Below are 25,810 nucleotides of genomic sequence, written 5' to 3'. Positions count from 1 at the left end.
GTCGACGGGGTCTGTTGGATCTGTTGGATGGACACGATGTCTGTCTCCTTGCAACATTATCCACTCAACCAGGCAGGTACTGTCGGTAGGTACCTAGTTAGTGTACCTCGTCCGCGACCTGGCCCCATGCTGCCCATGTTGCCCATGTTGCCCATCTTACCCATCTTATATCATCTTACCTTACTATGTAAAGTAAGTACTATGTAGGCCCGCCCCCCCCGGACAGTGTGTGGACAGGTCTGAACCGGTAACAATAAATGTCAAGGGATCCTGCCCTCCTTCTCCTTTCGTGTGTGTCTCGTCTCTCATCCTTTCCACCTCATCCCATATTCCCATTCGTTTCCACCTGCTACATCACTCGCTCAACGTAGCAGAAACAAACACCGCCACCTTTCGTCTTCTGTTATCCCTCGCTTATAACCAGAAGAACACCCGCCTCTTTACAGTACATCGTCTTTTAATAATTTCTCCCTACACGCAAATCCTCCAACGAACACATCAACACACAATGTTCGCCAAGATTCTCTCATCCACCGCCGTGGTGCTTGCTGCCACCCAGCTGGTTGCTGCCCAGACCTACACTGCCTGTGATCCCAGGGAGAAGTGTAAGTACAATTGGAAGAAAAAAGAAACAGAAAAGGAGGAGCTAGTCTCATGGCCAGGGGAGAAAGAAGCTAACAATATGTTGCAGCGTGCCCTCCTGACCCGGCCGTCGGTAAGGAGAACACCGTCACTGTCGACTTCACCAAGGGCAAGAACGACTTCTTCAAGGCTGCTGATGGCACTACCATCACCTACGACGGCAAAGGTGCCGCTTTCTCCATGAAGAAGGAGACCGAGGCTCCCACCATCACCAGCACCAAGTACATCTTCTTCGGCAAGGTCGATGTTGAGGCTGTCGCCGCCCCCGGCCAGGGTATTGTCACCAGCATCGTTCTCCAGTCCGATGACCGTGACGAGATCGACTGGGAGTGGATTGGAAGCGACACAAAGCAGGTCCAGACCAACTACTTCGGCAAGGGTGACGATTCGACCTTCGACCGTGGTGGATACTCTCCTGTTTCTAACCCCCAGTCCGAAACTCACGTTTACACCATCGAGTGGACCAAGGATTACGTCCACTGGATCATTGATGGCAACCTCGTCCGTGAGCTCAAGTACGCCGATGCCAAGGGCGGCAGCCGATTCCCTCAGACTCCTGCTCAGCTCAAGCTTGGTACCTGGGTTGCTGGTAGCTCTACCGCTCCTGAGGGCACTGTCCAGTGGGCTGGTGGTCTAGCTGACTTCTCCAATGGTCCTTTGACTGCCTACTACAAGAAGGTCACCATCCAGGATTACGCTGGTGGTGTCGCCAATGCCAAGCAGTACGTATGGAAGGATGGCTCTGATGGATCTTGGCAATCAATCAAGGTTGAGACTGAGGACGGCTCCGACGGCGAGAGCGACGATGAGCCCACCAGCACCAGCACCACCGCCAAGCCTACCAAGACTGCCACTACCTCTGCTGACGACGAGGAGACTACCTCGTCTGCCACCAAGACCAAGACTACCCTTGCCACTGTTGCTACCACTACTGCCTCAGAGAGCGCCAGCTCCTCTGCCGCCGGTCACAACGCCACCCCCACCTCCGATGCCACTCCCACTGAGAGCGGTGCCGCCTCCCAGACCAGCGAGGCTGCCACGACCTCCAGCTCGCCTGCTGCCACTGGTGCTGCTTTCAAGCCTGGCTTCAGCGGTGCTTTGGTCGGTGCTGGTGTCTTGGCCGCTCTGGCTCTGTAGATTGTCCTCTTCATCTAATCCCGCTACCATGTTATGGGTTACGAATTATCGAGCCAGACTTTTTTCATTCTACGCGATCCATGATATATCGAGCGCATTTTCAATTGTACAAAAATCAACAGAAAGGCACGAGAAAACCATTGGATTAGCTTCTATCTTTATACCCCAAACCTATAGTTATTCATAATAATCACGGTTCAATGGTTTTTCACAACCCGAAAGTGGCTGATGGGGGGGCTTGATGCCTTGATGATTGGGAGATGTTATTTGGTGCCATGCAAGAAGAGACAAATGGGATGTTATTACTTGACGATTACATGTAAAAAGCCGACGTGGGAAAATTATTTGGTGTTCATTACTGACAAGACTTTGTTTTTGCCGAGCATGTACAAGCGTATTAAAGGAATTGGGGGCTAGCGTTACGTTGCTTTATATATATATATGGCTTTTGACAATTAGAGAGAGCAGACATATTACGCAGGTATATACTATATAGCACATTATTTTGCTACAAACCGTTTCTTTGCCAGCATGACGGCTCAATTGACACTCATTTTTCATCCTATCCTAAACTCTCCTTAAGAATAACAACTACCCCTCCAGTTTATTGAGAATAGTATTAGGTGTTGACTCTTATGTGCCAGTGACTGTTGTTCATGCATGAAGTCAGCTGAGCAAAATCAGTGACTCAGATCTGCGGCTAATGCGTCGTCGTGTCTTACAGTACTTGGATTTTTTCAGCCTAGCTACGTTACGTTACTACTTGCTCAATTCCCTCGTTCGTACGGCAGCCAACAAACCACACCATGCCATCCTACGCCACACCATCTCCGCGCCTCGGGGAGTGCCGCATTTAGAAGCATGTAAATCAAGGTATGCTGTAGGACGTACGCACAAACTTCCTTTCTCGGGCGACACGGGGACAGAGAGAGAGAGGCTTACATTGCCTCACAATCTATCTGTCTCACCATAAGCTAGTCCGATATTCAGCTGTTTGCTGAGAGGATTACCCTGTTGAGTACTAATGTAGGAAAAAAAAAAAAAAAAAGGTTGGAAGTTAGGAGTAATGTAAGGTAAGCCAGACAAAGCAGACGCTGCCGTGCTGCGCCACATATCTTTACATATAAATGCCAAACACGCAGAGATAGTAGTATATACACTTATATATCTGTACGCTGCAAGGACACATATGCTATCTAAGTATGTGTTGTGTGAGAGAGAGAGAGAGAGAGAGAGAGAGTGTGTGTGTGTGTGTGTGTCGCCAACGCGGTATGATATGAGCTTGTGATTGGTACGCAATAGATGCAGGTAAAGCTTATTACTTCTATCCTTATAGGGAGGTGAGTAGATTACGGACGTAAGTAAGGTCTAAGCACAGCCCCCCTTTTCTTTTTCTGGGTGTATTATGCGAATTCTTACACTTTGGGGTAACGTACGAAATAGTCGTAGATATGCGAATGTAGTCCTCCTCCTGGTATAGGACGAGATGAGATAGGGGTAGAATAGAACCGGGTGAGTGATGAAGGCAGCGTTTAAGTAACATTCGCAAGGATGTGTTCTATCGTGCGTACATATGTATGGACGGTTGCTGTGCCTCAGGGGCAACGCTCAAAAGCTTAATGTAGGTATTGAACTCTGTTTTTGATTAGGTACTTTCTTTCCCGTTCTATTGCCAGCACATTATTCTCCCTAGTCCAATTTAATCATGCATGCAGCAGCACCGGCGACAACCCAACAGGTAAACTCTCCTTTGTAATTGGCTAACTCCTGCGAAGCGTGGAAGAGGCTACCCGGGGAACCTCGCGCTCATGCACAATTGCTCGTCGAATATGTCGTACGGGGCCATCGAGAAGTGAAGGAAGCTTGTCATGACTTGTTCGTGTGTTCGGAGGTTAGGCATTTACATGCAACCAAGTTATCTTAACGCCATTTGCAAGGTTAAGAGTCCGCGCCTACAGGGAACCAGTACAGAACCTGCTTCTCATAGTGTCTCTAACGATTGATAAGTCATTGGATGCAACAATGAAGAAAATGATAGTAAGGCATAGATCACCTCAGTTGAACCAAAAGGATCCAGCCCCTTTCCCGGGCATCCCGAATCTCGCAAAAGAAGGTCTGGTTCTCAGAAGACATCCTATGAGAAAGGAACTCAAAGAGTAGATGCCTTCTTAGTCGTCTTCTCACACAACATAAATAGGGTTTAATCAAAAGTAACGTACGAATAGACCACGAAGGTGGGAAGCCTGAAGGGCTTCAATATCGAGACATTTCAGTGCCGGGCCAATACTCATAACATAAAAACACTGACCTTCACTTATAGTCTCTTAATGAGGCCAAGCAACCGTAGTCATCCCATTGTAAACTATATGTCGAAACAGGAGTGGCACACACAAACGGACTTCCAGCGTAACTAAGTCACGCCACGTCGTCTTCTAGGTATCTAAGAGGATATCAAATCCCACCCATCCGGCCCAGAGTTCAAGCAGATTTTTTAATCCATTCGCAATCATGCCCGTTACATAATTAATCCTCCCATTACCTGCATTGTTCTAAGATGGAAAGGGACTAATACTATAACGAATGTAAACGAACGTGGGAGACAAAATGGGGACCCGAAAGGCAAGACATAAAAATTATATGAACAGCTATTATCGTTGGAACAAACGAGCTAGTACAAGCAGAATAGAAACACCGTCATCACCTCCACGATATATATGTAAAAAAGGAAAAAGGGAAGCGATAGAAAATGAAAACATCTCGTCTACCATCATAACTATAGCGTCATATATTACACATCGACTTGAGAATATAGAGCAGACAAGCATGTATAATTCAACCATGCCGGACAAGAAGCAAATCGAATCAATCCAGAAAAGACCTACTCGACAATTGAACCATAGCCGTAACCATACCCGAAAGAACACACATATAACAACCAAGTATTCGCCTAATCACCTAATTAGCAGTACTCTCATCCCGCTTCGTATCCCAGGAACATAAGTCAGAGAGAGTATCTGAACCTCCCCAAAAAAATTTTTTAAAAAAAAAAAAAATTCAACTCAAATCAAACTGTGCTCAAGTTTTCACCAATCATGTACCGGCTTACAATTGTAGTAGTCTAAGTAGATACGACGATACAGATCGAAATTATAAAACGTTTACACAGACCTCGCCGCGACTACATGACGACGGTTGGCATATTTAACCCAACAACATACACATACACACACTTACACGCACTCTTCTTACACACATATCACACCACACAAGATCTACGGAACTATCCACGCACTAGATCGTCGTAGGGAGAGAGGGAGGGGAATATAGACCTCACGTCATTTTATTTATATACCATATCTCCAAGGAGGCAAGCAGGCCACTTTCACCCCGCAACCAAGCCAGATTTCTATACCTTTTTTTGAACGCCCACACACAGCAACAAAAACCGCCGCTACCAATGAACCGCTCTAATTATCTTTTATCTATTAATCCACTGGATAGGTTGTAACTTTGTTAGTTGAAAGAGGTAACTAATCCGTGAAAAAACATAATTGAAAAAGGGGGGCTGTGGGACGGACGGGACGAATAAGAAGTTGCGTCGGGAAAGAAGAGAACCAAAGAAGTGAAAGAAAGAGAAATCAAGTGAAAACAACTCACTATACATGGGCTCGCCACAGACGACCCCTTGATTTGCGCTGTTTATATACTCGTCGTTATTTACGCGCCCTTGTTGTTGAGGCTGCCGCTGACCAGCAGTCATCGGTGAGGCCGTATTGGTGGTGGTGATGTTGGGCATCTGGTGCCGAACGCTGAGACCTCTGTTCATAGTACTACTATTTCCGTTCATTGTGAACCGCGTATCTATGCGACCGGCGCCTCGTGGGTTATTATGGCCTCTGGCCCGTGGCACCTCGAGCGGGGGTTGTATCTGCTGTGCCGGTGCCTTCGTAAGGGTTGGCGGCATAGGGGTGAAGCCGTCCCCGTCATCCATTTCTGCATCGGCATCGGCGTCGGCGTCAGCGTCAGCGTCAGCATCGGCATCACTATTGTCTTCATCTGCGGCAGATGGCGCAGTGGTAGTTGTTGAAGACCCCGTGGACAAAGCTGGCGGCAAAGCAAGAGATTTCGGTGGAACCTGTTGTGAGTGCGTCCCTGACACGCGCTGCTGGGGCGGCGGCAAGGAGATGGGTGTCGCATTTGTTGGCGTTGTGCTTGGCGTAACCTGATCAAGTGATTTCTGTCCGCCCAATCCTGCACTGCCCCTGGTAGATAGGATGACAGACTTCCATCTGTCGATGGCACGGGAGACCATTGTTGTAAGATCCACATGCCGCTCCTCTACGGTGATCCCGGTACCATGCACGCCGCTAGCCCCCAATCCAAGCAGGTAGTTCATGTAGGTCTCTTCTATGGGTATCGTTGCGGGTGGTACAATTCTGAACTCCCTGGGCTGCTGAAGGCGGTTGAGATGTTCAATCTGCTGCTTGAGATTCGCGTTCTCCTGCTTAATGGCGTACTGTGCTTCCTTGAGCTTCTCAAGTTCTTTCTGCCGTCTGCCGACACTCCTGGCTAGCTCCAAGCCCCAAAGCTCGCTTCGACGTTGCGGTGACAGCTGTTCCCATACATTATATGTCGACTGCAAGTGTTCATAGACCTGTTTTTCCAGCAGCGCAGCAGCCTTCTCCGCTTTCTTGATGCTTTCACGCATGTCATGAGGGAACTTGGTGTCCGAGGGCGGGTAGGTCAGATCATCGGCGGCAAGCGTCGTAGCCGTAGCGCAATTGACACGCCATTTGTGGAACTCGTCCTGAAAATACATGTGCAGTGCTTCGTATTGTTTCTGGCCGGGTGGCTGGATCGACCATGAAGTCGAGGTCGGGTGGGGTGTGGAGGAAAACAGAGTCGGCGGTGCCTGGAGACACTGTAGGGTGAGTGCAGGAAAGTCGAGGGCTAGGGGTTCGAAGTCAAAGGGTAAAGAGTTCATGTCGACATTCTGCCTAGCAGTGTATGGACGGTCAATCGCAAAGTCTATGCAACAAACTGGGGATGAGATGGGTGAACATACTTGGCAGCTCTCATAGAACTAAGCAATTCTCTTAATGCGAGTTCGGCAGCCCGAGCGGTGTCCACGGCGTCGGCTAGTCGCTGTTTCGTGTCGAGTTGTATCTTTTGCGCTGCCCGACTCGGCACTCGCTGCGGGCGCGCTGACATGTCCCTACCCGGACTTGCCGTGGCTCGGGTTGGGTCCCAGCTACTACCGATTCCGCTCCCATAATTGCCGGTTGTTGGAGGTATATCGTTCATCACGCCAGTTGCCTCCCATGATGCCTGAAATGGGAAGCGATTGCTCTGTGTATCTACGACGAATTGTCCTTCCTTTGGGATGGCTGGCGGTCGTATGACGGTATCGGGGGCTGCAGATGAGGCCGGAACCGGGGCTGGACTCTTTCTGGAGGACGATCCTGGGGTGCCAGGATTGGAGGCGTCGACGTCACGGTCACGATCGCGACGGGCGTGCGAGCCCCTTGGTTGGCGCCGAGTGATGGACTCTCGTAGCTTACGGATAGCATCCACATCGTGAATACCGTCGGGTGGCTTTGGGTTTTTCTCCTTTATATAAAGATCGAGATGTCGCCCGAGAGATGAGGAGGTGAAAGCCTGTCCACAGTAAGGGCAGTTCTTGTCCTTGACGGCGCTTGTCTTTTGGGTGGCTGGAGAGTCGGCGGGAGCGGAAGGGGTCGCTGTCGTGGGACCAGCAGAAGTGGCGTTGGAAGATTCAGGCATGTTGGGGACAAGCTGACACCAAACCGGAATTGTCGTCGATAGCCGTCTTTGCCGTGGGTGTTGAGCGAAAATCGCAAGTTAGCCGTAGGAAGATGATGGCGGAAGAAGCGGTGTCTAGCCTGGCTTTAGCAATCTTGTCGTTCTTCCCGGTGGGCGATAGAGACCGACTAAGAGGCAAGAGGGAGACACAGAACGAGGGCCGAGATGAAGATGGGCAAGTTGACCAGGTCGATGTTGCGCGTTGAGATTCAGGACGGCGATGGCGCGAATGTGTAAGATGTTGGCAGTGTCGACAATGCGCCCCAAAGGAGCTCACCCTGCTTGAGACTCATCCAAAAGGCACGTCTACATAGACTGTTGTTGTAGGTTAGGCGAAGTCAGACCAGGTTACTTCTCCTTTTACTTCTTCTTCTTCTTCGTCTTCTTCTCCAGTACCTAGTAGTTGGAAGAAGAGGGCAAGGAAGAAGAAGAAGATGAGAAGGATGAAGGGGAAGTAGAAGAAGCGACTTGTGGTAGGAGTGTCTTGCTGGAGGCAAAAGTTGGCATGTTGTTTCTTGCCTTTCTTGAATTAGAGTGAGGAGAAGGAGGAGGAGGAGGAGGAATTGCCGTGGTGTAATCCCTCCCGGCTTTTCCTCGCGCACTCTCTTCAATTCTTTTCCCTGGCTTCTTAATCATCTGCTTCCCTTTCTTCTCTTCTCCCTTTCCTCTTGCCTCTCCGCTGTCGCCTGTTGTTCAGAAAATCTGAGCAGTCAGGGGTATTAGTGACGAGAGGTACACTACATACGTCGTACATGGCGCCAACGGAAATCAACCTTGTCCATGTTGTATCCACGGGATCTTGAGCAGTGTACTCATACCCGTTGCGGCCCGTTTATGTGCGGTTGGGCGTGCGAGCTGGAGGTAGCAGTACTCTCGAGGTCGTGTGGATGAACTGCTTAGTGCAGCTGGGATGAGCCGGCTGAAAATCCGAGTGGATAAAGCCGCGAGCCTAGGTAGGCGCCAGATACTGGATAGGTACAGTAAAATGCTTGGCCCGCTGGCTGTTCCCTCACACACCCATGTACTTACACGTGTAATCAGAGTAAGGATTGTACCTACCTCGGAGATCATGGAATACAGTAGGACTTTTGTTTCTTCTTCTTCTTCTTCTTTCCCTCCTACTGAACTCATCTAATTACTTACTTCGTTCTATAAAAGTTGACATTACCTACATAGTTCAACAAACTCAAGCCTCACATGCAGTTCATGCTTGTCTACCTACATACATATGTATCCACGAAAAGATACATGGCTAGATCGCCCATACTAAGTAACTACCTAAGTAGATACATATGTAGCTACCTATCCATGTAGCTACCTAGGTACATACATACTAGTAGTAGGTTAGGTAGTAGGTAGGGTAGGTACGCTAAGTAAGGGGATGATTAGCCAACCAGAGCTAGTGAGCTTCAAGTACCGCGCGAGCTGTAATACCAGCTGGCTGCAGCTGACGCAGCTGTTCAAGCCGAGCTTCGCAAAGGAGTACGGTAGGTACTTAGGTACCTAGTACCTACCTCAGGTTGATGTTGATTGTCGTGACTTGGGGAGTTCTATAGCTGGGGAGACTGCGCCCACCTTTCTTTCTCTCCGGCGCGTCACAGTCCATCTACTTCGACATCTCCGACTGGACGCAGCGCATTGCGTTCGCAGGGCAGAATCAGGGCATTGAACCAGCTTTATCATCTCTCCCAACCTACCATTGATCTACAATTACAGCGGTTGCGCCCCATCATTAGTCAACCTAACCCGCTCTCGACGACTTGCGCGATCCAGCTTCTGATACGCGACATCCGCACATAGCCTTGTTCACTTCCATATCAAAACTGCAGCAATGCCGCCTGGTACGCCCTGCCCTGCCTGCATCAACCCCTCCCGATTCGCGTCCTCCTATACTCACCGCGTCGACCGCCTGGCTCTCTCATGTGGCCGGCGCGCACCGCCTTCGCTCTTCATGACATGTTGATTGGGCCCATGCACACACTGACGTCCTCGACTTCTAGCTATAAGTGACGACGAGGCATCAGATGCCGCCGACTTTAATGCTCCCGTTTCTACCAAACGCGCCAGTGCAGCCGACGCTCAGGCTGCTCTGCAAGATGAAGATGAAGATGAAGATGACGACGTTGATAACGAGATGCTTGACGTCGTCGGAGATGACGATGCAAAAGAAGCCCAAGACGAAGGGGGCGAGGGTGACGAAGACTTAGAAGAAGATGAGTGCGCCACCCCATACTCACTTTTCCTTGTTTCGCTGTCATGTCCTTGTATTAATTGTGTTGGATTACAGGTATATCGTGGAGAAGATTGTCGCCCACATGATAGAAGCTGATGTACGCTACCTTGACGCGCCCCCCGGCTCTGCGGCTCTTTACGCTAACCTGCCATCCAGGGAAGCCTAAAATACAAGGTCAAATGGGAAGGTTACGATAAGAAGTCGGATCAGACTTGGGAAGAAGAGGACAATCTGAGGTGTGTGCGTTCCGGCTCTTTACCAGCTCCAACTGGCGCTTCAATTTCAACTATGTGATTTTGGCGTCTGACTGGACCAACGTAGACAAAATGCAGCAGATGTTCTCGACGAGTATCTAGCGAGCGTCGGCGGCCGCGATACCATCCTAGACGAGGCACAGACGGCGCTGAAGACCAAGAAGCGTGGCCGACCTTCGTCGGGCACTCCTGTTAACGGCTCAAAGCGACGTCGTAACGAGAGTCATCCAGCGTCAGCATCCCCGCCAGCTAGTGCACGTGCCTGGAAGCCGCCGCAGGGCTCGTGGGAAGACGCCGTGGAGTCCATCGACGCTTGCCATGACGAGAATACAGGCAAGCTCATTGTATACCTCACCTGGAAGACAGGACAGAAGACACAGCACGACACCAAGGTTATCTATGCTCGGTGCCCTCAGAAGGTAGGTGATGGGCCATGCGTTGCTCAAGCACCTCTTGTTCCTCACAGACTCAGCTTACACAATCTTGTCATCTAATTCATTCCCCATGGTCCTTGTTCCTTCTCGCCAATTGACCAACTGGTGTACAAGCTAACTTGTGCCTTGTGCAGATGCTACAATTCTACGAAAGACACGTCAAGATTGTTGCCACGGGTAGCGATACTGCTAAGGACGAATAATCGGAAGCCGAGAGAAAGATTCAGAGCTGATGCTACGGCAACGGGCTTTGTTGTGTTGGGTAACACCATTTGGGTCTTCTAGGCCAATGCGGAATAACGTCTAGGGGGGGCCATGGGAGGTGTTTCTAACGCGTGAGTTGGTACGGTTTATTCTTGATATGTGGGTAGTGATTGATTGATTGATACCGGTGGTGTCATGACACCCTTCATCATGGAAGGCGCAGAGGACGCGCCGCGATATGTGATACGCTTTACTTTGGAGAGCCAAAAAAAAAAAAAGAGGGTAATATAGTCTTTTTTTTTTTTTTTCCACTTCTCCAAGTGGTACTCTGGACCCTGACGCTATCATGCCAACTTATTGCCCCTTATCTTTGAGGGGGCGTCTAGGTAGCCAAGCTTGTGCCACTGCAGAACATGGCTGGCGGGCTGGGTTCGCTGACGACATAGCCAATGTACTACAGTATGTACGGAGTATATGCCACAGCATTTGTGACTCGTTGAAAAAAGGATTTCTGCCGTAGTAGCCACTATGGGCTCATCCTCGTTTCATACAGCAGCTAACTACCTAGCCAAACGTAGCTGCTCACGATGGAGAGAGATTAGTGGCTCAATTCGGTGGCTGGCGCAACTTGGGTGGCTGGTAGGTTACCTACTATGTAAGCTACCCAGGTACCCACCCTGTTTGTGCTGGACAAGGCAGATGAGTACATCTCCTGGTAAAGATGTAAGTACTTGACAAGTAGCTTCTCCATTACACTACCACTAAATATAGCGCTGATATTCCAACCAGGTACATACATGGTACTTCTACTGCAGGTACCCGTAGGGACACCCAGATCCCTGGTAGGGTCCCACTGTAGAACAAGACTTCTGTTTCGCCAGCCTTGCCATTTTCCCTCCCTCTTTCACCCCGCACCAGCCTCGCTATTTACAGTACATGCTGCAGGTGAGATGGCAGGGCAACCAGCCAGTTAAAAGGTGTCGGGTACACTCGACTCTGTCTTACATTTACCTCCTCACTCACTTACCTATTCTATCCATCCACCCATCTATCCATACATCTCAGCCATCCATATCTTGGGCTGTGATTGATCTGTTGAGAATATCTATCTGATATTTCAGAATTGGTTATTTGCATCTGTCGCATTCCTCACCAACGGAATCGAGCTCGCTGACTGACTCTGATCTTACCTGAGATCGTCTGTCTGTCTGTTTAGTGTCGAGTAAGTCACATTCGAATACCTGCGCTGTGCCTCTCATATCATCTATTTCTCAAACGCTGACCGATAATTTGCTGTGCAGTTTTGATATTCATCTACTTCATCCTCGCACCTTCATTCAACGGACCCTACAACGAAACCAGAGGAACAGTCCCCTCTATCTCCCGTGCCCCTCTCTCCCTTCATTCACCACGACTTCTTCTTTTTCCGGGCGAAAAACCACCAACCATCAATCAATCAATCAGCCTAGCTAGCCCACCATGGTCAAAGAAAACGATGTCATCGCCATCATCATCATCATCCTATTCATTGTCCTAGCCGCCATTGCCTTCGGCATCTACAGGCTGGTCCACGTAGCTCGTCACCAGGGCTCCTTGACGTCGGAGAGTAGCACGGAGTCATCCGACGGCCCCTAGCGAGGGCTCCTCTCCCTCTTTCTCTCTCTCGTCTGCCCGCGCGGCCCTGCGCAACGCCTGGGTCTATCTATGGCGAGGCTCTTTCCTGCACTTATCGCTACCTTCTCGTCGCCCGATAAGAGTTATCACATGTGTCGGGCTTTCACATCAAGCCCGACGTCTAATATTGAAAGACACAAGGGGTAACTTCAACCCTTTTTGCATTTTGTTGTTCCTGCAATAAGTGTACACGCATGAACACGAGCACGATACCCTGAATATTTCGATGCACACACACAACCACCACCACTATTTATCTATCTATTCATCAATCTATTACTACAATCTACTAGCGCGGGTCGGGGGAAACGGAAATACTCAACTAACTAACGGCGTTGGGGGCTTTATTAATTAATGAATTCACGCGTTTTGCATTTGAAAAGGGCTAGAATATTACGCGGAAAAGGATAGGATCACGAAGCCGCGGTTCGGGGTGGAGAAATGGAAATGGAAATGGAAATGTAACACCATAACGAACGAGTTGAACGTTCGAAGATATTATATATATCTTTGTCACGAAGTCATGTAAATAGAATCAAGAATCATATTACTTACTAGTACTCAACATTTGGGCATCAATCAGTTGTCACACTTGTGTGTGTGTGTGATGAGATAGATAGCTAGATAGATTTGCCTGCGCGAAGTTAGAATTTATCTATTATCTAAATCTCAGAGCAACTTCATCGTACATTGACTACATATTACTTCCGTTCCCGTACTTATCTTCTACAACTCATAATCACCCGACAAGTATTAAATAGGTATCTTCAAAGTAGCCATTGGATAACATTAGTTGCCAATGTATCCATCGGATTATTTCTCTCAACAGCTACTAGACATATACACATCTATCCATATATATATAGCGTCCCCAAAGTGCCTTCGTTTATCATGAGGTTGGGTAAACGCAGGTAGTCTAGATATCTAACCAGTTCAACCTTAAAACGTCCCTCCCCTTGGCTCAGAACCATAGACAGAGCAGTAAAACAAGAGTAAAAAGTCAAATAATGTCGTGTTCGCCTGTCGAAAAGAACAATAGACCGTTCCAGTATAATATGCGTGTGCGTAAATGCGTGTATCTAATGCGCCCGTTCGTATGACTGCGTATGCCTGTATGCGTATATTCCGTTTTAAACCCCAACCCGTCCAGACCCCATTCCGCAAAACTCCTCAGTACCAATGATCAAATACCCAAATGTATAAGTGCATGCGTTTGCGAGGCTTTAAATCAAAACACACAAGTCTTCGCTGGCTTTGTTTTCCCGCCTTCTTTTCCCTCTGTCGTCTGAAAGATATCGGGCTGGTTTCTCTCGAACGTCACCGACGTGTTTGTTGGTATATATCTGTGCTCCCTCTTGAAGAGATTCTGTTTTAGGTGTGTTCCTACCAAGGCGTACAGATGACCCAAAATTGCAAGATGATGAGTCCGTCTCATCCATAGCTTCGTGGTATACGGGCAACTAGACAAGACGCTTGGCGATAGCACAGCATGCCACTTGATGCTAAGCTACTTGTGAGGTAAACCTTCCTCACATAGCTGTTCCACTTGTACATAATCTGTTCGAGACAGGGTGTTCAGTGTTGTCTCTAGTTCCGTACTCGAATATCATGTCTCCGACATGTCGGTGGCTCGGCGGACAAACCAGCCACCACGTTCCCACTCGCCAGGCTGATAAAGGCAGCCCTCTCGCACTTCGTCACTGGTGACACCCTCAAGAAGCACGTTAAGACGTTTGAAATCGATGGGCTTAAGAATCCAGCCATCAAATCCAGCTGTCGTGTATATGGCCCTGTCCCTTTCCACGAGCGATGCCGACACGGCAAAGATTGGAATATGTCCGTGAAGGCGGCCTAATGCGGACAATCCGCGACAGTCATTCGACTGCTCGAACGCTCTGATTAACTTTGTGCTCGTGAGACCATCGACGATAGGCATCTGGAACAAATAATTAGCTCCTCTCGAAACATGTCCTTTACCAGGAAAATAATCTCTTCGAGTCGATCAAAATTACATGTACGCTCTCCACGTACCTGCATATCCATGAGAACAATGTCGAATTCCGATGGCCTCTCCTTGAACACCGTGGCGCAGTCCTCGCCGTTAACGGCGGGATAGACCGTGTGCCCAGCCTTTTCTAGTCGCTTTGTAAGGATCTTCATATTGACCGGATCGTCTTCGGCTATGAGCACTCGAAATTTGTCGGGCTTGCTGTTTGGAGTTGTCTCAGTTTTGGTTGTGTCTGTTCTTTGTACAGGATCTTCGGATATTTCGAACAAGACCCGCGAATTTTGGCTTGTTTGAGGTCGTGTGGGTTGATCGAAGTAATCGTCGGGTATCCTCACGGGTTTTACCGGAGTTTTACTGCCTAAGACGGGGAACACGCCAGGTCGTGCTTCAGCAACCTCCACGGGACCTTCAGTCAATGAACTTTGGTGCACAGAATCTCCATCATTGCCTGTTTGGGTTACAGGTCCCTGTGAATTGGAGTTCGAAATTGATATAGTGCTGGAGCTCGAAAAGTCTCGTCGTCCTTTAGAGTTTTTTCGCTGGATATCGCCTGCATCGTCGGTAACCTCACCCATAGAGAGTGGAGTCTGGATTGCGTCGATTAGACGATCCGCATCGCTCTTGTTGCTGCGAGTACCGACACTCCCTGCGCTTTTCAGGCTATGTGCGCTTCTCAAGCTGTGTACGCTGTTCGTCTCGTCGAAACTTCGGGCTTTGGAGATGGACTGATCGGGAGAATGGGCTGCATGCAAGCTTCCCCCGTCGATAAGCATGACCTCTCCAGTTTGCGTAGGAGGTAGGCTCTTGGTAACTGAAGGGGTGGTCGCCGAGTCCGAACTTATTTTAGCAGCGGGGTCACTCTCACTGAGCGTTTCAAGTGCATCGCTACTTGGTAACTCAAACGGCACCTGTATAACAAACCTAGAACCCTTGCCCTCTTCGGATTTTAAGCGCAACTGGCCATCCATGTTGCGTACCACACGCGCGACAACGGCGAGGCCGAGGCCCAACATCCGACTTTCACGAGTCTGATCCAATGGTGCGTCGATCGCTCCCGACTCGCTGAGGTCCGCGCTGCTGACTTGCTCCAAGTCCTGGAAAATGTTATCGAGTTGCTCATTGCTCATGCCACAACCGGTATCGTGTACAGCAATCTCAACTCGGACACGAGACTCGAGTACCTCGACTACGAAACACTCGACTTTGACAGAGCCTGAAGTTGTGTTTTGCACGGCATTTGCCGTCACGTTGGCCACAGCCTGTCGTACTCGACGGTAATCTCCATGAACGAATTTTGGGAGCCCTGGATGTTGAATAACTTCGTAAGAGATGTCTTTACGTTTAGCGTCGACTTTGAATGGCTCCGTGGCTTCAGAGATACACGCAGGCAGATCCATAATCTCATCCTTCACTAATTCTTGGCCCTCCTCTGTTTTCGTGAGATCGAGAAGATCGTTAATGACATATATAAGCGATCTAGAAGCCGAATGAGATTTAGCTAAATTTTCGCGTGTTTCTTGGTCGAGCGACCCCTCCAAAGCTATTTCGAGGTAATTGATGATAGCGTTCAAAGGTGTGCGGACTTCGTGTGCCGAGTTAGCCAACAAGAGACGGGTGAGACGACTACTTTGGAGCGCAGCCTCCTTTTGCCGCCAGACCTCGATGAATTTTCCTGAGTAATATTAGTCTTCGGCCCATACTAACTGTCCAATACACCAGTTGGGGGTATGAAGTGGCCGACTTACCGTAAACCAGGCAAAGAACAGCAGCGGTCTCTATCTGGTCTTCTGTCCACTCCCTACATTTTCCAATGACTGTTTCGCGCCATGCTTTGAAACTTGATCGAGGCTCGAGGAAGCCGGCAGTACCAGCTTTAACCGTTTTCTCATAGGGATTTCCTGCCCATTTGACCTCTCTAATCTGACCAAGACGGAAGAACACAATAAAATCCTGGCCGCCTGAACTAAGCGGCACATAGAGCAGACCAGCGACAACTGAGAAACCTGGCGTGTATCGAAGATCGGGAAAATCTTGTGTGATATCTTGCGTAGTCAAAACAGAATTGAAGCTTCTAAACCGCAAGTATTCGAGCATGGCTAGTGCTTCCTGGGATTGCGCAATTTTGCCGAGTACCTTGGTTTCTTCCCCTATCGATAACATGCCGAAATCTGCATCAAACAACTTCAACAGGTCTTCTGATGAGGCAATGATGTAGCCTGAAGGATTTTTATCAGTTGGCATCGTGTTTATGAGCTTTCTGGCATGAAGACGAGAAGCGTAGGAAAGCCGCTCGATATTTCGTGATGCCGTATCACCCACCATTCGACACATCTTGCGAATGGGGAACGACACTCTCATTCCCGTGGGGCCATAGCTATGGCAAGCAATAAGCCCCCATAGCTCACCAAAAGCGTCGATCGAGATGGACATGGATGAACGAACAGCCATATTGGTAAGATACTTCAAGTGGATGGGGGACATAGCTCGTAGGTATGCATGACTCAGATCGAGTGGCTGTTCCAGATCCTCCACGGTACGACAAACCAATCTTGCCGACTCCAAGTCTCGATCATAAAGTAATCTCACCTTATTGAGCTTGTATAAGTCACGAGCCTGCCTAGGAATATCTGACGCAGGAAAATGTAGGCCATGGTATAAGTCACGCGTCTTGGCTGGATCAACTAGCTCAGTAACGACCTTGCCGTTGAAAGCAGCATCAAACTGATACACCATAACTCGATGAAATCCAGCCAGTTCTTTCACAATACCAACGAGAATCTTCAAAAACCTCTCCAAGTTCGGCGCCGTTGCGAATTGCTCCTGCACTTGAGACATGATGTCGAAAACCTGCATAGCGCCGGCTTCACCGCGCCTCTGACGCGCGCTCCTTAGAACGCGGAGCGGCTTGCTACTGATCTCAGTACTCTGGGAAAACTCCTCGGGTGTCGGACTTTGATAGAGTGTATCTTCAGGCTCTTCGGGAATAGATTCCTCGCGCGGCCGAACAGGGTGCTGCTTGTCATCTTCTAGCTCGAATTCGCAGATAATAAGGTCCGGATGGTTTGGGTTGACGTGCATGGCGCACCACAGCTTGATGGTCCTCGACGTGGGCGGTCGCAGGGAAATGCTGAATACGTCAGGGCCACTACTGACAGGGTCAGACTCTTCATCCCGTATGAAATCTATATGGTCAAGAAGATTATCCGTCTGTTCATCTGACAAGATATCGGTGAAGCTTCCGAGCTTGAACAGATCCCCAGGCGAATAACCGATGATCTTTTTTGAATTTTCGCTCACTATGCGGACAGGGAATCGACCATCTGCTTCTTCTCGCAACGCGACAAGAAGGCCAAAGCCTTGCACAGCGCCCGGGGTATGAATGGGTTCATCCTCACAACGCTGGAGAGTACCATCGCAGCCAGTTATCATAGCATGACCGTCGTCAGTCATGACATGTCGGAAGCGAGTCGTCATCAGGCCTTCGTTTAGTTCGCTGGGGGTGCTGCTGCGCGAATCGCCAAGTTGGCTACCTCCCCCGTCTGTGCCAGACCTAGTTCCGCCTAGGCTCGTCCTCACCGACTTATCGTCGGGAATACTATCACCATCATTGAACAGGGGCAGTGTCGCCGGAGCGAGTGGCGGACCAGCGTAGGAGGAGGAGGAGGTATTGGTATTCTTTCGACTTCGTCGCGAACCACCTAGAGGGACCCTGTCCCTTGGCGAGGATGGGGAAAGGGTGGCTGCCCGACGTGGTGGGTTTGATGCATCGCTCACAATGCGAGGGGTACTCGGGCGACGTCGGCCGTCCCACGTTGAGTCGGACCGCGGGAAATAGTCGCCACCACCGTGCTCCCGTGAGTGCATCCATGGCGTTGGCTGGGACTCGTCAACACGAATGGCAGATCGGATAGGGAAGACACGGTCGGAAGGATCAGCCTTGTTGTTGTTCTTGTGATTGCTATTGTTTTTGCTACTGCTGCTCAAGCCACTATCCTGTTGTCGGTGGTCCACTTCTTCGTGGGCAGATGCTGTGGCATCAGCTATGGGCGGTTCATGATGAAGTGTAGCAGAGGTAGTAGAAGCAGAGGCAGAGGCAGAGTCCGAGGTAGTGGGAGCGGGCGCCTGAGAGGGAGTATCGATGGCATAATCGGCAGTGTCGACGGCGGCGGCAGGGTCTTCGGCTAGTTGTTGGGATTGCTGAGGCGTTAGCGATTCCGGCTGTGATGATGGTCCTGATTCTACTGGCTGTGGCGGCCTGCCTGCCCCGTCATGACCAGATTCCATCACCGGTTATGACAGGTCAAGTGTGTCTCCGAGGGTGAGAACAGAACAAGCCCCGCAATGCCGTCGGTCAAATATGTCCGTCAATATGCTGTACCACGGCACGATCTCCAGAGAGGATTCCAAGATGGCTCCCAACTCTGCCTCGATCGGATGGTAGGCTAGATTCTCAGCCGATGACGACCTAAAAGCCGTGTGCTTGAAGCAATCAATGTGTGGCGTGTAATAGGAGCGGGGGGATGATGTATAATAGCCCGGAGGTGCAGGGCGAGGGTAGGGAATTGTGCGTGTGTGCGCCTGGCCCGGTGGGTGTGCTGAAAGTACTGATCCACGGATTAGGCACTGGAACAAGGGGGGGAAAGTCCAACTACGGACGCGGGGTGTGTGGTGTGTGTGTAGTAGTTGCAGTCCAACTGTCGCGAGAACCAGCAAAAGACGACTGATCTGACGATACCCATCAATTCCCAGACCGGGCCAGATCAGACAAGACAAGACAAGACACGGTCGCACTATTCAAAAGAGTACTAAGTATCTACCATAGTATTAAACATACATACCGGTAGCTTATGTTAAACATAGCTAACATTCGACCGACAGAGAGCGGAGTGAGTGAGTGACCATTGAGGACATTTCGCATGCATGCATGCATGGGCAGAAGCATGGAGCATGGGTAAGCGGACCAGAAGCTCAGCGATGGACGACAAGTGGTCAAGCCTGGTCGAGGTATAGTACCAGTAGACTAGCAGTCCGTCCACCTAAGTGGCAACGTGATGTGCAGACGGTGCAACACCCTTGTCGACACCCTTGTTCGCCTGTCTGGCCTGTGCAGTGCCTGTGTATGTACCAGTATGTGGATGTCTGGTGGAAATCTGGTGGATGTATGGGATGGTGAGGATGAGGATGGGAAGGGCGCTATTTCTCGGTGCCGGGACAGTACTGTACATACCTACCTGGTGGTACCTACCAGACCTACCTACCTGAGCACTCGACGTCGTGCCTCTCGAGTAAGTCTATCTACGGTATCCATACTCACTCGCCATATGCGCATCTCTACCCGCATGTCCACTGAGTATCTACTGCGCTTCTTGTTTCTGGGTCGTTCGTTTGGTGGCCTGCTCCCCTCGCGCACGAGAATCGCATACACAGTTCTCCGTACGAAGTACAGATAGATAGACAGGCATAGCCTGGGGGGTCGAAACGGAGCAAGCCTCCAAGCCAGCCACATCTAGATTGCCTAGTTCCCTGCTCAAGTGAACTTGGATGCCGATCATGGCCCAAACGATATGTGGTTTTAGCTTACAAATTCTGAAATTCGATGCTTCACGTAGCGTAATCCTCCATGGGCAAGTCGTAGTAGTACCTAGTTTGGTCGTCGCCTCTATCCTCTTCGTGGTTAGTACCTAGGTAGTGTTTGTTGTATGATAAGTATGCGCCACACCGCTAGGTAACCCCATCATTACCTCCTAGGTACCGAGACGGTGAATAGCCATCCCCATCCCACAACGCATTATTTTCCGATGTCCAAGTCGGACAGCGACGACTCGCCATCGAAGAGCTACCGTAGTCTCTTGACTCGCTGTTCTTCCATGGGCATCATACTATGTAGACACACGAGAAATGCTACTTGAGCCTTACAGGTACCCGATAGATAGTACTACCGCTAGTTTCAGTAGTTTAATTGAAGGGTTCGAGGCGTCAGAGGCGTCAGAGGCGTCATCGAGTCAGACTACGAGTTCCAACTTCAGAACTGCATCATGACCTGACTATAAAGATATATGGCCTCATTGCCCACATTGCTATATGGCTTCTTGCCCTACTCTATCTCTGTCTCGAAACCCTCAATCATAATACGTTCCTGAATCCAAAGCCCTCATTTTCGAACTCCGTCGAGCCAGGTTTGCACATGCTTCCGTTTTGCCTACTTTCCGCGTCTCTACGCTCGAATGTCCTATTTTCCCATGCTAGATAAAACCGAAGCGTGAGGGCGAGTAGGGCATTGAAGAACTGCCATATCAGGTTGTGTTAGTCCGGTTCTTTATTGCATACTTCCAGATTCACACAGATTCTGGTAATCGTGTTTCTGTATTTTAAAGGTTCACATACTATAGCAACCGTTAGCTCTGCAAGACAATCGATCTCTCTACCAACACCAGGTCTCGCAACCAGCACAGCAGGTTTTGATACGTACCCATGAAGGCGGCGCAAATACTCATACCCTTGACATAGTATGGCTGCTCGCGCTTGGGGAAAACTGATGTAGTTTCAAGGATCAGCAATCGCCATAGCGGGTATGGCGCAGAAAAGTCTCAGAAAGTCTCAGAGTACGGGAGGCACCTTGAGACATGATTTTCCCGAGATTCAAGGACATATCCATTGGTGAAGGCAAGGAAAAGAAAAAGCACGACACTGAATGCCACTTACGTCGCGTGCCTAGGAGTGGCCCTGTTTGACCTATGATGTTTAGCAGCGCAACAGCGGCACCCCGCTTGGAATCGCTGCCTTGGTTGTTGATCGTCCATGGGAGAATATTGGCGATACATGGGAACACACCCGCAGCCGCTAGGAACACTGCAAAATAACGCACTCCCGTGCTCTCACACGTGGCAAGAATGATGTACCCGACTCCTCCAACTAAAGAAAGCACGACAAGCATCAGTCCGCGCTGCTGAGTCCTGTCTGCTATCCAAGTTGTCGTTACACAGACAATAAAGGCCAGCACATACTACAGACTCTGGTCAGTGATTGCCTGTTTGTAGGCCATCTACAGAGCTTCCAAATCCGTTGAAATACCCCCTTACAATCACAGATGGGTGAAGCACGGCTAACATGGCTCGGATCACTACTTACAGGGGGCGCGCTAAGACCTTGCGCGTTGATAGCTGTGAAACCCATGCCCTCCAGAATAACTGGGAGAAAAACAGGTAAACTGCTGTAGGAAACTAAGAGAGAGAAAAAATGTCTCAAAGTAAGCACACAATAACCAATGGATCACAGTCAGGCTAGCGTCCAGCTTACCGTTGCAGCTAAAGTACATCAATGGTGGTATCCACGTCTTGATATTCTTTAGGGAGTGAAACGTGTCTTTCCAGTCGATGTGTCCAATGCGCGCGCTGCCTTCACTTCCTGTCTGCTGCAGTGCCCGGGTTTTAGCAATCTGTTTCTCTTCTTTAGTCAGAAAGCGAGCTGTGTCGGCCGAGTCGGGCATATATCTGAACGCTACGAATGCGAGCAGAACGGAAGGAACACCTTCGACAATAAAGAGCAACCTCCAGTTGGCGATAGCAGCATGCCCGGAGGTAATCCCATATGCGAGGGCCCCAGCAAAAGTTGTGGCTAAAGGTGCCGCGGAAACATAGAGACCGCATCGCAGTCCCAGCTCGTTCCTCTTGTAGAAGAATGAGAGCAAGTACGGAATACCAGGTGCGAAGGCTGCCTCTGCAGTGGCAAGGAAGAAGCGGCTTGCCAATAAACCAGACCAGTTGTACGCAGTGGCTTGTAGCGTGGATGCTATTCCCCTTGAGACAGGAGTGAGCTTTGATGTCTCGGTGATGTCTCGGTGACGTCTCTAAGAGCGAGAGGATAACTCACCAAACAAGGACACAGATGAATGCCCACCAATGCCTTTACCCTGACAATCAGCAGCCTATTCAAGTTGGCTTAGTATCAAGGGTGTGAACGAACGGCGGGACTAATTTCCACATCAATGCGGCCCACTCAAAAACGACTGTCGTAGAAGGAGTGTCAGAAAAGATGAGTTGGCGGAGGTTAGACACGCAAGTGATAACACTGACTATAGGGAATGTAAAATATCGTCAAAAGCCACTGCATAATTTGTTAAGCCTAGCCTCGGATTTTCAACGCCCTCAGAAGTCTAACTCACTTGATATTGGTAGTCGTTAAGACCCAAGTCTTTGCCCTGGCAGTAAAGTTGTTAATTAGACCGACAGCTTAGATTTCAAAACAGTTGCCTTGATACGAGGCGATGTGCTTACCATCCCAGCCAGTTGAGCATTTCCAATGTTGGACCTATCCAGGAACGCGACTAGGTCTGCCGACTCTTAGTCGCTCACTCCATCTCATCTGTGGCAATATACCTACGTACATAAAGCTGTAACAAGTGGAATCAGACGAAGGTCTATTTTTCTCTACTCGACAGGACAGTTAGCAGCCACACAAGGCAAGGCATCCCGAGCATCTAGAGGTGAATGATAGCACACGACATATTTGAATTACCGGACAGCGTGTATGGACACACCATATATGAGAGAAGGGGATGAAAGAGAGGGAAGCGTAGCGTGCGGGCCAAGTTGTCAAACTTTGAGATTCATACCACAACACGTCGCTCAAGGGCCGGATCAATCTGAAGCTCGGACTCGGCAGGTTGAAGATGATCCACTGAACCATCGGCCCTCCAGCTCGCCGCCGGGTCAGGCCCAGGAGGCGCGTTGTTGTGAGCCGCATCCATCATGATGCTTCTGTACGGACAATTAAAGTGACTCCGAAGACGTCAACATGAAAACCATAAGATTGAATAATCTTGGTTGGCGGTCAGCCGCATCCAGCGGAAATACCGACTTCGTCATCGGCGGCCGGGCATACGAAGTAAGTAGAATTAGACAAGGCCGCCGAAAACCGGGGATCATCGGCTTTAGGGCCAGCGAGTTGGGGAAGCGAACAATTCACTTTACCTCTCTAGGAAAGCAGTCGGTAAGGTGGTGGGGGTGTGCATCTGCACCGAAAATGCTTGACCTTACATCAATCACGTCACATCACATTTATCTAATCCATGGTAGAGTAGAGAGTTGCAGCTCACCACTGGCAGGGCCGTCCGTTATTGGCATCGCTAACCCTCGTCGCGTCTACGTAGTAGGTTACAGACTTGTGGATATGCCAATCGTGCGAGGACCTTGAGTAGGTACATACATACATAGTATAATCAACCCGAGCATATCAATCATCAATCGGATAGCTTTACAGGCCTTAGGCTCTTGTATTGTCACCAAAGCAGAGACGATTGTGATATACTCTACTATATATGTCTCGGCAGCTTCGATCACAGGTGCTATCAGCGGTATGTCAATGATCTTTGAGATCCAATTCTAACCGACAATACAAAATTGAACGGACTGAGTTTAAAAGCACGGCAGTTGGTCCCTGTCTGATTCTGTAAAGTACCTTAACCTTATTACTTTATCTAGCTTAGCACCCGTGATCTCAGCACATCCCTAGGGCCACCAACCCCTCAGTAAGCATGTACCTACATACCGGTACGTGTACTCTTACTCTACACTACGATAGGACACTCAGATGAGTGCCTCATAGTCATAGACACAAGCAATTTATAGCATATGTGAGAATACCTGGGCACCATATCATTGCGAAGGAGAGCAGCTATTGCCGGTTATCTATAAAGACATTGTTGCCCAAGGGGCAGCCTATTCAGATGGGCAAAGACGCAATTCCGAAGAATTGGCCGCCAACCGTCCCTTACCTCACCCATCCTTCCTTCGCGCCCCATGTCACCAAGACACAGCTCGAGGCGCTTCGGATATGTTCACCAGACCTCACGGCGTCAATACCGGCCAACTTCCCTAGAGGACCTTGCTCCTTGGTGAGGATAATCCCCATTGGTGACCCCTCGCATCCGGCACACGGCCAAGCCGGACTGTTCGCAGCGCGCCACCTCGAACCGGGCACGCTGATCGTCCCTTACTATGGCATCGTCCACTCGTCACTCCCGCCTCATAACCTCGGCCATGAAAAGTCAGATTATGATCTATGGTTGAACAGGGAGATCAATGTTGCTGTCGATGCCGAGAAGGCTGGGAACGAGGCCCGTTTTGTAAATGATTACCGTGGCGTCCGCGAACGCCCCAACGCTGAATTCAAACTATGCTGGGATGCGCGAAGTGGTCAGCAATGCAGTGAGTGAAAAGACAGATGCTACGCCGCCTTTTGTACGGGACAACGTCATTGATGCTAGCGGCTGCAGTGGCAGTGTTTGTGCTGCCATCGGGAAAGAATGCTCCTACGAAGGCGAAGGCCGGTGCCGGTGCCGGTGGCATCGCGAAAGGAGCCGAGATATTGGTCAGTTACGGCAAGGGGTTCTGGTCGAAGAGAATGGAGGAGAACGAAGCCTTGGCGGAATGATAAGATGCTTGATCGTATATGAATCGATAACTGGACTCTGGAAAGGGACCAGCTATTTCACGGGTCATCGTAGTCGGCCGAGGGGTGATACTCAGCTCGGACAACAAGCCATGCGGCGTCGGCTTCACGGCCGCTGAGAAAATATCATTGGTGCTACGTAGCTATTTACGGCCAGTAATGTACCAACACCCGGCAGGCTTGGAAGCTCCTAACCTAGGTGAGGGGACCAGGTGTGAAATCCCCAATTGTTGATACGGGCATGGATAGTGACGTTCGGGACGTCGCATTCGGACATTCAAGAATGGCCGGTTAACACGGCTCGGTAGGAGGCCAATATAATTGCCATGTGCCAATCCATGCATGGCGAAGGAAGACAATATAGAGGTGGTAGTCGTAAATTAAAGTAGCAACGAGCCGTTCCTCTCTTAGACGGCTGGAAGTACAGCTTGCCTGTTCCTCTATCGAACGGCGTTAACACGACAGAGACAGAGGGATACAAACACGTACAACACACGCACACACATACATATAGGGGGAGAGACAGATAGACAGACAGAGAGAGAGAGAGAGTTAAGAAAAGCCACTGTATTCATGTAAAGCTGTTGTGGCAGCATGCCTAACGTGCTATCAGAGGCAATTTGGATGATTAGGCTCCTCTCTCGAGTCTTTCCAATCGTGTAATCTTTTCCCACCTACGAACGTCAGAGGCGTATTTCATAAATCCTAGCTACATAAAAGAGAACAGCTGAACGTTCTCAGACACAACAACCTCGAGATTCTGATATCCTATAGTACCTAGGTAGGGCTGGTAGGTATCTGCAATGCACTCCAGTGACAAGTCCCTTGCCGGCTAACTGTATGCAGGCGGGGATAAGAGTGATATAGGGCTCTGCATGTACCTCGGCCCCCCCCGTCGGTTAGCTAGGTACTTCGAGTTAACCATCGCCTTTTTAGCACATTTTGTGCCTCC

General features: G+C 49.7%; 6 protein-coding genes across 6 annotated transcripts; 3 read left to right on the top strand and 3 right to left on the bottom strand.

The window, feature by feature from the left end:
• Positions 1-508: 508 nt before the first annotated feature.
• F5B22DRAFT_637830 (concanavalin A-like lectin/glucanase domain-containing protein) lies at positions 509-1,779 on the top strand (the record flags this gene model as incomplete). Its single annotated transcript, XM_047977496.1, has 2 exons — positions 509-605; positions 692-1,779. The coding sequence occupies 2 exons, from the start codon at positions 509-511 to the stop codon at positions 1,777-1,779; spliced, it is 1,185 nt and encodes a 394-aa protein (XP_047828643.1).
• A 3,242-nt stretch (positions 1,780-5,021) lies between these two features.
• F5B22DRAFT_309474 (uncharacterized protein) lies at positions 5,022-7,891 on the bottom strand. Its single transcript, XM_047970612.1, has 4 exons — positions 7,732-7,891; positions 6,845-7,677; positions 5,437-6,776; positions 5,022-5,272 (listed from the first exon to the last, which is right to left on the bottom strand). The coding sequence occupies exons 2-4, from the start codon at positions 7,561-7,563 to the stop codon at positions 5,265-5,267; spliced, it is 2,067 nt and encodes a 688-aa protein (XP_047828642.1). The 5' UTR covers positions 7,564-7,677; positions 7,732-7,891; the 3' UTR covers positions 5,022-5,264.
• A 1,430-nt stretch (positions 7,892-9,321) lies between these two features.
• F5B22DRAFT_309047 (heterochromatin protein one) lies at positions 9,322-10,776 on the top strand. The gene is made up of 6 exons (XM_047970610.1): positions 9,322-9,443; positions 9,603-9,819; positions 9,890-9,932; positions 9,992-10,071; positions 10,157-10,508; positions 10,658-10,776. The coding sequence occupies exons 1-6, from the start codon at positions 9,434-9,436 to the stop codon at positions 10,724-10,726; spliced, it is 771 nt and encodes a 256-aa protein (XP_047828641.1). The 5' UTR covers positions 9,322-9,433; the 3' UTR covers positions 10,727-10,776.
• Positions 10,777-13,923: 3,147 nt separating this feature from the next.
• On the bottom strand, positions 13,924-19,076 carry F5B22DRAFT_309057 (hsp90-like protein). The gene is made up of 3 exons (XM_047970611.1): positions 16,155-19,076; positions 14,433-16,081; positions 13,924-14,337 (listed from the first exon to the last, which is right to left on the bottom strand). Exons 1-3 carry the CDS (start codon positions 18,691-18,693, stop codon positions 14,008-14,010), a joined length of 4,518 nt encoding a protein of 1,505 aa, XP_047828640.1. The 5' UTR covers positions 18,694-19,076; the 3' UTR covers positions 13,924-14,007.
• Positions 19,077-19,800: 724 nt separating this feature from the next.
• On the bottom strand, positions 19,801-23,458 carry F5B22DRAFT_615502 (major facilitator superfamily domain-containing protein). The gene is made up of 12 exons (XM_047975534.1): positions 23,021-23,458; positions 22,793-22,835; positions 22,683-22,738; positions 22,571-22,606; positions 22,482-22,512; positions 22,372-22,414; positions 22,279-22,311; positions 21,706-22,205; positions 21,538-21,629; positions 21,112-21,412; positions 20,881-20,941; positions 19,801-20,695 (listed from the first exon to the last, which is right to left on the bottom strand). Exons 1-12 carry the CDS (start codon positions 23,156-23,158, stop codon positions 20,533-20,535), a joined length of 1,497 nt encoding a protein of 498 aa, XP_047828639.1. The 5' UTR covers positions 23,159-23,458; the 3' UTR covers positions 19,801-20,532.
• Positions 23,459-23,876: 418 nt separating this feature from the next.
• Positions 23,877-24,921, top strand: F5B22DRAFT_308891 (uncharacterized protein). Its single transcript, XM_047970609.1, has 2 exons — positions 23,877-24,614; positions 24,683-24,921. The coding sequence occupies exons 1-2, from the start codon at positions 24,134-24,136 to the stop codon at positions 24,838-24,840; spliced, it is 639 nt and encodes a 212-aa protein (XP_047828638.1). The 5' UTR covers positions 23,877-24,133; the 3' UTR covers positions 24,841-24,921.
• Positions 24,922-25,810: the final 889 nt, after the last annotated feature.

The sequence above is a fragment of the Xylaria bambusicola genome, assembly GCF_022495145.1.
Source record: "Xylaria bambusicola strain CBS 139988 unplaced genomic scaffold F5B22scaffold_36, whole genome shotgun sequence".
NCBI classification, from domain to species: Eukaryota; Fungi; Ascomycota; class Sordariomycetes; order Xylariales; family Xylariaceae; genus Xylaria; species Xylaria bambusicola.
This window is presented reverse-complemented; position numbering and strand designations above follow the sequence as displayed.

Coding starts and splice junctions, on each gene's coding strand:
- F5B22DRAFT_615502 (XM_047975534.1), bottom strand. CDS start 23,158: ATGATGGATGCGGCTCACAACAACGCGCCTCCTGGGCCTGACCCGGCG. Junction 22,513..22,570: donor TTAACGACTACCAATATCAA/GTGAGTTAGACT, acceptor CAAATTATGCAG/TGGCTTTTGACGATATTTTA. Junction 21,413..21,537: donor AAGGTCTTAGCGCGCCCCCT/GTAAGTAGTGAT, acceptor CAGAGTCTGTAG/TATGTGCTGGCCTTTATTGT.
- F5B22DRAFT_309047 (XM_047970610.1), top strand. Junction 10,072..10,156: donor GAAGAAGAGGACAATCTGAG/GTGTGTGCGTTC, acceptor GGACCAACGTAG/ACAAAATGCAGCAGATGTTC. Junction 10,509..10,657: donor ATGCTCGGTGCCCTCAGAAG/GTAGGTGATGGG, acceptor TGCCTTGTGCAG/ATGCTACAATTCTACGAAAG.
- F5B22DRAFT_308891 (XM_047970609.1), top strand. CDS start 24,134: ATGGGCAAAGACGCAATTCCGAAGAATTGGCCGCCAACCGTCCCTTAC. Junction 24,615..24,682: donor GCGAAGTGGTCAGCAATGCA/GTGAGTGAAAAG, acceptor TAGCGGCTGCAG/TGGCAGTGTTTGTGCTGCCA.
- F5B22DRAFT_309057 (XM_047970611.1), bottom strand. CDS start 18,693: ATGGAATCTGGTCATGACGGGGCAGGCAGGCCGCCACAGCCAGTAGAA. Junction 16,082..16,154: donor TGTTCTTTGCCTGGTTTACG/GTAAGTCGGCCA, acceptor AATATTACTCAG/GAAAATTCATCGAGGTCTGG. Junction 14,338..14,432: donor TTGTTCTCATGGATATGCAG/GTACGTGGAGAG, acceptor TATTTGTTCCAG/ATGCCTATCGTCGATGGTCT.
- F5B22DRAFT_309474 (XM_047970612.1), bottom strand. CDS start 7,563: ATGCCTGAATCTTCCAACGCCACTTCTGCTGGTCCCACGACAGCGACC. Junction 6,777..6,844: donor AGTTCTATGAGAGCTGCCAA/GTATGTTCACCC, acceptor ATACACTGCTAG/GCAGAATGTCGACATGAACT.